This window comes from Podarcis raffonei, chromosome 16, assembly GCF_027172205.1.
Source record: "Podarcis raffonei isolate rPodRaf1 chromosome 16, rPodRaf1.pri, whole genome shotgun sequence".
In the NCBI taxonomy this organism is placed as follows: Eukaryota; Metazoa; Chordata; class Lepidosauria; order Squamata; family Lacertidae; genus Podarcis; species Podarcis raffonei.
The window spans coordinates 123,028-134,802 of record NC_070617.1 but is presented as its reverse complement, the minus strand read 5'-3'; the positions used below and the strand labels follow the sequence as shown (position 1 = coordinate 134,802).

The following is an 11,775-nucleotide window of genomic DNA, read 5'->3' as shown; positions in this document are numbered from 1 at the left end:
AAGAAAGGGAAGCCAGTTCCTCCGTCCAACCTCATCTTGCTCCAGTTGTCAGGCTAAATATTTTGAAGTAACAACCGAAAACAAACTGTTGGAACTGGCCCAGTTCTGGCTCTCCAGCCCTCGAGCAAGAGGCGGGCTGCTTCTCCCCCCCAGCCACACACAACCACAACGGGCAAGCCGTGCTTGTGTGCAAAGGTCCGGTGTTGGCTGTGCAAGAAAGACAGACTGGCTCCGCCCCTGAGCTGCCCTGGCGGGGATGTTTCCACTCTCCCTCCTTTCCCGGTGCCCAGGTGCCGGAGTCCCGGGGGGCCAGATGCTTCTGGGCTGTAGGATGGAGAGCAGCCGCTGCCGCCCCCGGGAGGGACCAGCCAGAGCCCAGGGGCTGCTGCTCACCCCTTTGCTGTGGACCTGACCCCCTGTGGTGAGAGGGGGGGCTCTCTACCTCCCCCCATGAAAGAGAAAGCCCGGCCTCTTGTGACTGAGAGGGGAGCCCAGCCAACGTTTCCACCTCCCCCCCAGTGTTGCCCCCTCCTCTCCTCCTTTGCCCTCCAGAACTGGGTTGTCCATGGACCATGGAGCGGAAGGTGAAAGGAGGGAGCCCCGCTCTCGCCTTCTGGCCGGCCAAGGAAGCCCTGCTCATCCTTTGCCTCTTCTGGCTGGCTCCGCCTGAACCCGCGGCAGCAGAAAGTAAGTCCTCCTGAGCTGGGCAGCTGCTGGGTAGCCGGGGGGTGCAGAAGTGCTTTGCGGGGGGCGGGGGAGTGGTGCTTTGCTGCAGACTCAACTCTCCCCCCCCCTCCCCAAAGCGTCAGCCCAGGTAGGAAGAAGCCTTCGACTTGCTCACCTCACCAAGCGCCCTGCAAACTGGCCCAGAGCGGAGTTTGGAGATCTCCAATTCCGCGCTCAAGAGTTGGCCGGGACAAACAAACACCCACCGTACACTTCATGCAGGACTATGGCAGATAAAGGCCGGGGGTGGTTGTTCTCAGAATGTCTCTTATGGGCAGCTGGTGATGCTGGGGGTGCTGAGAGCCCCCCGGGCTGACTGGGTTCCACATTTGAGGGGCTTGTCTGAGGGGGGAGAGAGCTTCCCTTTGGAGTGTGTTAATTATTGTAATAAAGGATCTCACTGGGCAAGAGCTCCTGGTATTTAACCCATCAGTTGTCCTGATCCGCTTATTAAGAATGATGTAAGGCAGGAAAACTCTTGACTGATAAACTAATTGCAGCTAGAATTAAAACTCCGCAAAAAACACACGAGAGCAGCTATGAAGCCCCCGGCTGGTGGTGAAACTGGCTCTCTGGATAAGATTTAAGAGAGGAAGAAAATGTTTGACTCATGTTGTCTTGAGTGTGTTCATATTTCTGCGTGTTTTGTTTTTAAATAGATGAGTTGGCCAAGGGAGAGTCTCATTTACTGATGTGTTTATCGTGTGTGTTAGCTGCTAGAAGGGAGAATTACTTTGTGTGTTTGTTTTATTGGTCTTCGCTGAGCATAAGTATTAATTTTTTTCTTCTGGGGAAATTCAATAAAAAGTCTGCATCTGTGCTGGAATTGTTTTAGCACATCTAAAAAATCTATTTAAAACAATAAACTGTTTGCTTGTTGCTTGCTGCCCTGGGCTCCTTGGGAAGAAAGGGTGAATGAATGAATGAATGAATGAATGAATGAAAAACTTGGGGCACCTTAGAGACTTAACATATTTATCATGGCCTAAGCTTTCATGGACAACAGTTTACTTTGTCAGATGTGAGTGGACTGTAATCCACAAGGGCACTTATGCCAGACTTTGGCAACCTAGTCACACAATATTTCTCTAACTTGGGTCTCCAGCTGTGGTTGGGCTACAACCCTTGGCATCTACCTACCTGTGCTCTTATGGATAAAGTGAGGACAGCAGGTGTGTGAGGGAACAGGGACCCAAGTATCTTGTGTAAACTGGCCGGATTTATAGGCCAGGCACACAAAAGTAACTTTCTCTGTTGGCAAACAGAGCAGAACCAAAACACAGAGGTTGTTGCAAAGCAGGTTGTGCTTGGCTCAACTGAGGGAAGAATTTGCCCCACATAAGAGGGGAAACCACCCCTCAACCCCCAGCCCATTGAGTCAGGGGCAAAAGGCTGGAGGAACAGATGGTCTGATGCTAGTAAGTGGCAGCAGGGCTCCCTGGAAAACGGCAGTTGTGGGGATTTAACAAGACCCCCAGCAGCAGAGCCAGCAGTGGGCAAAGAGGGATCCTGGGGCATTGCTGCTGTGGGCAGAATGGCAGAAACCAGGCTGTGTGGCTCTTAAGCCCCCCAGGACCGTCAAGTTTCACGGAGCTGCAAACTGGAAACTTACCCTGCTCTTCCCAGCCCTGCTTGAGTCGACTGGTGTATAAGGAGGTCAAGCCGAGCCCCTCGTCCCACTTGTGTTGCCCAGAAATTGGTATTATTCAAAGGCAGTTGCTCCCTCTGGCAATGAAGGCAGCACACAGCCATCATGCCTACCCTCCCTGAAGACAGTGGTACCTCGGGTTACAGACACTTCAGGTTACAGACGCTTCAGGTTACAGACTCCGCTAACCCAGAAATAGTACCTCGGGTTAAGAACTTTGCTTCAGGATGAGAACAGAAATTGTGCTCCAGCGGCGCAGCGGCAGCAGGAGGCCCCATTAGCTAAAGTGGTGCTTCAGGTTAAGAACAGTTTCAGGTTAAGAACGGACCTCCGGAACGAATTAAGTACTTAACCCGAGGTACCACTGTATGCCTAATCCTCTTTTACAGCTGTTGGCCATAACTTCCTCTTGTTGGAGAGAGTTCTGTGGTTTAACTGCGCTCTGTGCAAAGAAGTCCTTCGTTTTGTCAAACCTGAGTTTTCCAATAACCAGTTTCATTGGGTGTTCACAAGTTAAAGACTCCCTGCCTGAAACCTTGGGGAGCTGCTGCTGGCCAGGGAGGTATTGCTGTACTAAATGGGCCCCAGTGATCTGACCAGGGCCGGATTGAGGTTTGATGAGGCCCTCAGCTCCTGAAGGTAATGGGGCCCTTTAAATGTCCAGCTGCCCTTTGTCAACAACAAATTGTTGCTGTTTTTTGTGTTGAATATATGCTATATGGTAACTTATGGACCTAATAGGTATCTAAAGCCATTTGCACACGCAGAATGTAGGCACCCAATATATAGAAATGAGCAAACCAGTGATATTTTAGGGAGCAGGTGGGGCCCATTACTTACATCATAGGAGCCTACACAACACAAAACACTGTTCCTGTATGTAAGTTTTATTTTATATTCTGGAAATGTACATCCATTTTTTCCCTTTACATTTTTTGGGGTCCCACAAGAGAGTGGGCCCCTAAGCTATAGCTTGTTTAGCTTATATGTAAATCTGGCACTGGGTCTGACGTGTTGCAAGGCAGCTTCCTCTGTCCCTCGATCCTGCTGCCTGAGAGAGCCTTTGGTGGGAGAAGGCGCTTCCTCTGCCCTTTGCTGGATTCCAGGGGCATAAGGGACTGCAGGGAGGGGAGTCACAGGAGGCCTGGGTGGCAACTCTCGAGGCAGCAGCAGGAGAGCCCTAGAGCAGAGATGAGTCTTTGTGGGTTGGTGGGGGGCAAGGCAGGAATGGAGACATGGAAGAGGCTGACCCCGGCCCTAATGGGGCCAGCTTGCCAGGAGGATCACCTTGGAGTCCAGCCGGCACCTGCCCGCCAGGCTGCCCAGGTGGCCTCCCTTTGTTGACATGGTGCTAGTTTTGCCTTGGAAAGCTCAAAGCAGCTCATGCCCAAAGCACTACAATTTTAGCTAACGAGAAGCCCCCCCCCCCGTCCCCACCAGCCCACTGGGAAAGCTGGCTGAAAACCTTGCCCTACCATTAGGCAGAGTGAGGCGGCTGGTGCTGAGGTGTTGGGAGGACAAAGCGGTGGACTCTCTGTGGCTGGTCAGTCAGCGTCATGACAGTCTTTATCAGATCACAGGCAGCCCTGCATAGGGAGAAGGCTGCCTTCTTCCGAGTCAGACCATTGGTCTGCCTGGTTCAGTACTGTCTACGCTTTGTGGCCGTGGCTGCTTTCCAGGGCTTCACACTCAGGGTCCTCTCCCAGCTCTGCCTGGCAATGCCAGAGAGAATCGGACCTGGGACCTTCTGCATGCCAAGCAGCTGTTCCACTGCTGAGCTCCTGTCACTCACAAAAACCCACATCTGAAGAGAGGTGATTGCGGCTTCTAGTCCACTGTGCCAGCAAGGGCCTCTGTTCTAGGCATGAGCTTGCCTTGTCCAGCCGTCTTTCTCCCGGCTCCCTGGACAAGCCAGAGTCCCGGCTGGTGCCTGGTGGTCTCTGAGGGGAGCTGGGGCCCCCTTCGCTCCCCTTCCCTTGTGCCTCCTGAGAGCACCAGGCTGATCCTCTCTTGTTGCCAGGTGGAGTGTTTGGGGTTTGAAGTTTGCGTTTACAGAATTTAGCCCCGGTGTTTATAGTAAATGTCAGTTTGGACTGAAACGTTGCTCTGGAGGTGATAATTTGGCTTCAGGTTTCACATACACACACCATGAGAGAGGAGCATGGGCAGCAGCAGCAGTGGAGCCACGCCAAGACAGGGTCTCCTTTGCTGCCCTTTGCGGCCATGGGGGGACGGACTTCTGAGCAGGTTGTCTATTTCTGCACGTTCCTGGGGAAGCCTTTTACACGAAGGGGGTGGTGACCAGGGCTTTTTGTCAGCCGGAACTCTGTTCTGGCCCCTCTCAGGTGGGCGCCATTTGCCATTCTAAGAGAACAAGAGAGGGGCGCATGGTGAGTTCCAGCACCTCTTTTTTCTAGAAAAATAGCACTGGTGGTGCCCATTGGGGATGGGGCGGCATCCTTTGACGGCCCCCATGACCACCTGGGGCAGAAGACGATTTGCAGCCCGTCCTGAGGCCTTGCTGACTTGCTCCAGTTCAGGGCCAAGAGCGCCTCAAGCCCCCGTGTGTGCCAGGTGGGCAGCTAGCTCTTTCAAAATGGCCCCTCACCTCCCAAGCACCACCCTTCCCTTGCCATTTTGACAAGCAAAGCTGGAGGATCCCTCCCCGGTTCTCCTCACAGCCCCCCCCCCCGTGAGTGTTTTGTCATACTTAGCAAACACTGAGATATCAAAATACTGTGAGCAAATATTACCCGTGGCTATTCAGACCTTCCGGAACAGAAACGGAACTGTTTAAACAGGTGATCAAACAGGGCTTTTCCCCCTGGACATGATGCCTGAGCGCAGCGCCTTCTCCGCTTGTGCCTTTGCTGAGCATTGTAAGGCTCCTTGTCTTTGTCCATGTACCACAAACACATCATTAGCCAGAGAAAGGAAGCAGCAAGTTTGGGCAGGTGCCAGATTCTCCTTTTGTGAAAGATGGAAGCTGAGCACTTGGGAAGGTGCAGCCCCGTCGCCAGGAAGCCAGGAAGCCCCTTTCAGGACCATTCATTTCCCAGCCACTCGTAGTGTCTGGACAGCAAAGCAACTGGGGAGCTTTTTCAGCCAGAGTTCAAAGAGCCACCAGTTCAAATGCTTGGCAGCAGAGCACATGATCTGCACACAGGAGGCACCAGGTTCAATTCCTGGCGTTTTCAGGATGGTCTGGGAATGCCTCCTGTTTCTGAAACCCCGTGGAGCAGCTGCCGGTCAGTGCAGACAATGTTAAGCAAATAGATCTAGGTAAAAAGCAACATTTTATGTTTCTACTTAAATGGAAACTTTGAGGAGTGTCACCTTGCTTTATTTTTAGTGCGCGGCTGTGGTCGGTGGGACAGAGTCCAGGCTTTGCATGCAGAAGGTCCCTGGTTTAATTTGCGGAAGGAGCCTTGCAGAGCGGTGGGCAGTCCTCCCAACGGCCCACTGGGGCAAGGTCTACGGGGAAGAGTTGCTGTGATCTCTAGGCCTGCACTGTTTCGGTTTCTTTGAATAAAGAGTCAACTTCACTCACACCGGGAGTTTTATCGCTGACTCTGGGGCCTGACTTTAGCCTACAGCTGTGGGCTGATGCTAACAAACTGCATACAGCTGCTGTTGGAGGGGAAGAGAGTATATATGGTGATATCCCATTTAAATATTTTTAAAATCCCACTTTCCAGCCCCAGAAGGGCCCAGAGCAGCTTGCAGTTCTCTACCATCTTAAAAGCCATGACACCAAAGGAAAGTGGCTGGGGAGGGAGGAGGAGGTAACAAACCCAGGGGCCAGTTTTTCTGTAAAGTGGATCAACACAAGCTCTTGGAGTCTCCTTCTGGGCATGGCTGTGGCAGCTGCCATGATGAAATTTACCACTGGTGGGAAGCAGGCAGCTGCATCTCTTTGCCTAGCTGTTCATGTTGCCCAGGAGGAGGTAATGAAAATGACCTCTGAGGGCCTGCCCCCACCTCCAAGTAAATACTGGCATCCGGGGACAGAGATTAGAGCTGGGCTGATGCCGGCCTCCTTCTGTAGTGCCCTTCCTCTCTTCCTTCCTTATCTGCCTTTCTCTGGGGAGAGACTGGGACCAGGCTCTTGCCCAACACCAGGGAGCCTGACTGCTGCTGCTGCTGCTGCTGCTGCCGGATCCGGCCCAAGGCCTTGAAAGGCAGCCACTCCCAGGGGCCCAAAGGCTGCTGCAGAGGACAGGAGCAGGTGTGCATTTGCAGCAGATCCACAGTGTGCAGCCTGGCCGACAAGAGCCAAGCCAGGATTCCCACAAGCCCACCTCTGCCTTGCAGAGCGCCAAGGGGAGCGGATGGCAAACCTCAGAGTGAAAGCAAGCCTTCCTTATATATATATACAGTGGTACCTCGGGTTACAGGATGAGAGCAGAAATCGCGTAGCGGCAGCCCCATTAGCTAAAGTGGTGCTTCAGGTTAAGGACAGTTTCAGGTTAAGAACGGACCTCCAGAATGAATTAAGTTCTTAAGCTGAGGTACCACTGTATATAAAAAACCTTCTTAAACACCCAAAATTCATAATAAATCACTTTATGAAGACCCAGTGCATTTCAGAGAAACTGCTTCAACTGTCAGGCATCACTGGGATCAGACTGTGTACAGTACTTACCGTAAATAAAAGCACCACTTGATTTTTTAAAAACAGTGGTACCTCGGGTTAAGAACTTAATTTGTTCTGGAGGTCCGTTCTTAACCTGAAACTGTTCTTAACCTGAGGTACCACTTTAGCTAATGGGGCCTCCCGCTGCACCAGCTGCCGCCACCGCCGTGCGATTTCTGTTCTCATCCTGAAGCAAAGTTCTTAACCCAAAGTACTATTTCTGGGTTAGTAGAGTCTGTAACCTGAAGCGTCTGTAACCCAAAGTACCACTGTATAACCTCCACCCCCCCACCTCTTAGCAATTTACAATAATATAAAGCATTAATAATAACAATATTGATTGCAAAAAAAGGAAAAAACAGAACCTCAGAGTGGTTTACAAAATGATTAAATGAGAAAATTAAGAAAGATTTCCAATACTTAGAACATGCAAGAAGTTAAAATACTAAAACAGATAAAAAAATTCCCAGCAGCATTTCTAAGCATCTGGGTAGGCTTGTCCAAGCAATTTTTTAGCAGGAGCCAGAAAGAGTCCAGCAGAGCCACCTGCTTGATCTCAATAGGCAGGGAGTTCCAAAGTGTTGGTGCCACCCTAAATGACCTGGTTCATTTATTCATCCATATTAAATTTGTATACTGCATTTCCTCCATAATTCTCATAGTAGTTCACAGTATAAAAATACAAGATAAAAACACAAAATAGATAATAAAAACAAGAACAAACCAAGAACCCCGTAAATGCAGAACGGCTACTGCGTGGCCCCTGTAGCGGTGCCAATTTTGCCGAGCAAAGCAATTCAGAGGACACGTGGGATAAAGCTTATTTTAAAGCTTCTTGTAGGGTTGTTGTTGTTGTTTTACTATAGTATTGTTTTACTTTTCTGTTCAATGTGTCCTACTTGGCCACTGTGACAAGAGAAATACGACTAATGGATCCATAAGCCAAGCTGCTTCAGGGTCTGGGAGGAGGGTTTTTCCTTCCATCAGGAGCAACAAGACGGGTGTTGAAAATGGGGCATCTGTCCCAGCAGGGGTCTTGGGTCTCTCCCTGGTGGAGGGTGTGGGGAGAGGAGCAATGTGGCGTCTTTGCCGTCTCTTTTCCTTGTAATTCCTGTTCTGTTTTCAAAAGCACATACTGCACTGTCTTGTTTCAGGCCACCCCAATCTCTGAGCGCTGAGAGATCCCAGGGGTTTTGGATGCTTTCCCAGAGTTCGTGTTTCCCTTTGGAATGAGGCACACAGGAGACTGCGGTGTCTTTATGATATGTGGTTTATTTACACATATATACAAACTGAGCCCACACAGGAGGGGCTCCCAGCCTCCAAACCCCCAAAAGGTCTTGCTTCTTTTTCTCCCACAGTCACAGCCTTGGATCCCATCAGAAATCAAACACTGCTTTCTGAGCCTCTTCTTGCTGCTTTACTTCTAGCTCACACCATAGCAAACTCTGCTGTAAAACTCAGGCTTTGTCCTTCTAGCTATCTGAGAGTTGAAGTAGGGCCCCCACCCACTTATTGTCTGGTGCAGAGCCCCCTTTCCTTTGTCACTTCAACAGGGAGCTTGCCTGGCTTAGCTTTAATACTTGCTGGATCCAAGGATAAGAGGGGTTTGGCACCCACAAACCTAGAACAATATGTTAGGAGAAAGAGTGCATAAGCTGTTATGTATTAGTGAAAATAACATAAAATGCAGCATTGGGGGAAACTAGGAGAGTTTAGTACGGTGCTTTTAATGATTGTTTTGTCCTGCTTTTTAATGGTGAGATATACATTTCATCTGCCCCCTGTTGTGGCCAGCTGAGTTGGCAGCATATAAATACTTTTCTAAATAAATAAAGTGCTGGCGGGTTTTCACGAGGGCTTAAGAACTGTTGTGGAAATGGGGTGAGCTGAATGGAAGATTGGGAAAATGGGAAAGCACATTTGAGAGGTCTGTCCATCCTGTCTTCTTCTGGCTGTTCAGACAGACAGAGGCTCCCTGTGTCAGGCAGAGGCCCTCTGAGGAGGTTGGAAAGAGCAGCCTCTCCTCCTGGGCCATTCACACAAACAGGTGGTGCAAGAATGTTGAGATTCCTGCATTGCAGAGGGCTGGACTAGATGACCCTGGGGCTCCCTTCCAACTCCATGAGTCTGTAGCCTGAGGGGTTTTTGTGTGGGTCAAATGCTGCAGTCTGAAGAGAGTCCTGTGTGCTGGAACAGTGCGGGAGGTGAAGAGCATGAGCTGTTCTTCATGTCCTGGTGACTCATTTTCTTTCCCCGCCATTCCCCATTTCTCCAGTCTGCGAGAGCATGGATATCCGCGTCGATGTCTCCCAGCTGCGGAATCTGGAGAACTGCACCATCATTGAGGGCAACCTGCAGATCCTCCTCTTGTTCACCACCAGCAGCGAAGATTTCCACCCCTTCAGCTTCCCCCGCCTGGTCATGATCACGGAGTACCTCCTGCTCTTCCGCGTCTATGGGCTGGAGAGTTTGCGCGACCTCTTCCCCAACCTGTCGGTCATCCGGGGGACCAGTCTTTTCTTCAACTACGCCCTGGTCATCTTTGAAATGCCGCACCTGCGTGACATCGGCCTGCACAGCCTGACCAACATCCTGAACGGCTCCGTGCGCATCGAGCGCAACCAGGAGCTCTGCCACATCTCCACCATCGACTGGGGACTGATGCAGACCCCCCATGCCCTGGAGCAAAACATCATCTTGCACAACAAGCCCGCGGAGGAGTGTGCTGACGTGTGCCCGGGCATCCTGGACGTGGAGAAGCCCTGCGTCCAGACCCAGACCAGCCTCAAGGGGCAGCTGGAGTATCGCTGCTGGACCTCCAGCAACTGCCAGAAAGGTCGGTTGACCCAGGTCCCCCCTGGGTGTGTGGTGCCTGCGGCAGCCTTGAGAAGGGCTTGTGAATGGCTGAGCTTCGCAAGGGAGCAGAAGGGCTTTATGGGTCACTTGATTCCCATTGTGCTTCAGAAAGAGTTCCTTGGCACGAGAACAGCAAAAACAACAGTTAATCCGAACCCAAATATAATTTATTTATAGTCCATCAGCCACAAATCCAACAGTTATCATATAACTAGCTGTTGGCGAGGGCAGTGGAGAATCAGGACCAAACAAGGCACAGTGGGGTGAGGTTGCTGTGGCTTTAAGAGGGGATTAGACAAATTCATGGAGGACCAGGTGGTCAATGGCTGCTGTGAATAATGCTGGGTTTTGAGAGCACAGGTCCTGCTGCCGATGCCTTCTTGCCATGATGCCTCTGCTCTTCTGAATATCAGGGCAGAGGGCTCTTGCACCCGGGTCCTGCTTGCTGCCTTCCCACAGGAAAATGTTTGGCCCCTGTGAGAACAGGATGCTGGGCTAGAGGAGCCCTTGGCCAGATCCAGCAGGCTGAATGCCGAGCTAGATGAGCCCCTTTGGGCCTGATCCAGCTGCAGCCAGGCTCTACAAAAGCCGCGCCTGTGTCCTTTTAACCCCTTCCTTTCAGGCTGCCGCTGCCTGAGCTGGGAGGGCCCCCTTCCCTCTCTCCTTACACACTGACGTTCCTCCCTGGCTGGGCTCATGGCTCATTCTGCCGGCACGGCTATCTTGGGAGCCTGGCTGGCTATTTGCCTGGAGACACACAGGTGTGGCTAGTATGATCCGGCCTGGGAGCTTCTGCATAAGTCTCCTCAAAACAAGGACCCAATAAACTTTGTTCTTTCCTGTGTTTACACAGAGGAACTATTATTAGGAAACAGGTGCTTTACTTTTTAATTCCTTTGTGGCCTATTTTTAGGAGCTCTCCAAAATTGGAGGCATGAGGTGAGCAAGTTAGGTACTCTGGTGATGTCATTAGTTTCCCTGCTGGGTGCTTGCGTTTCTCGCCTGCCCTCTAGCGCCTGGTTTTTAAAAAATGCCACCGCAGAAGGACAGATCCCCAGTTCTGTTCATTTCCCACAGGAAGTAATGATGATGACGACGACACATTTGTTTATACCCCACCTTTCCCCCTAATGGGGCTCAAGGCAGTTTACAGATAAAAACAATCAAAAGCAACAATATTTTTTAAAAAAACATGGATAGAATTAAAACTATTTACGTATATAAAATCTGTTTAAAACATATAGGCGGCAACCATTTCGCACGAGGGTTTTGTTCCCGGCCCCTGCACTCGTCGGCAGAGCATGTCTATGCATGCCCCATTCTGCCCCCATTCTGCCCTCTTCCAGTTCCAAAAGGATCTGCGCATCAGTTGGACACTCCCCAAACAATTGTCACCTGTGGAAATAATTACAATACAACAACATGGCCCCAGCCATTTCATTAAAAGCAGTCTGTTCCCAAAAGCACGGTTGAAAAGGAAAGTCTTTGCCTGCCGGTGGAAGGACAGCAAAGAGGGAGCCAGTGCGGCTTCTCCAGGGAGGGAATTGCAGAATCTGGGAGCAGCCACTGAAAAGGCCCTGTGATGACTCCTAGCTTGGCCTTAGGCTTCAACCATGATGGGTATTCTGGAAACCGTGTGCCTCTGAATAATACCAGTCACTGGGAGTCGGGGGGGGGGATTGCTGTTGCTTTCAGGTTCTGCTTGTGGGCTCCCCAAAGGCACCTGGGTGGCCGCTGTGAGAACAGGGTGCTGCACTGAAAGGGCCCCCTTTGGCCTGATCCCACAGGCTCTTTCTCTGCTGCTGGTCCAGCGTTCCCAGCATCACCTTGGCAAGTTTTTGGACCCTTTCAGGCTCCTTCAGGATTCCTTAGAGAAATGCTCTGGGCTGCCAAGTGGCAGAGCAGT

The 11,775-nt window shown here is 51.1% G+C and overlaps 1 protein-coding gene across 2 annotated transcripts in view; it reads left to right on the top strand.

Annotated features, from left to right (window-relative positions):
- The first annotated feature begins 473 nt into the window (after nucleotides 1-473).
- Nucleotides 474-11,775, top strand: part of INSRR (insulin receptor related receptor) — a 35,859-nt gene continuing 24,557 nt past the window's right edge. For both annotated transcript variants that reach the window (XM_053368611.1, XM_053368610.1), the window contains exons 1-2: nucleotides 474-687; nucleotides 9,289-9,849. In XM_053368611.1, coding sequence (XP_053224586.1) covers nucleotides 573-687; nucleotides 9,289-9,849 — 676 coding nt within the window. In that variant the 5' untranslated portion in view covers nucleotides 474-572. The remainder of the gene's footprint in view (nucleotides 688-9,288; nucleotides 9,850-11,775) is intronic.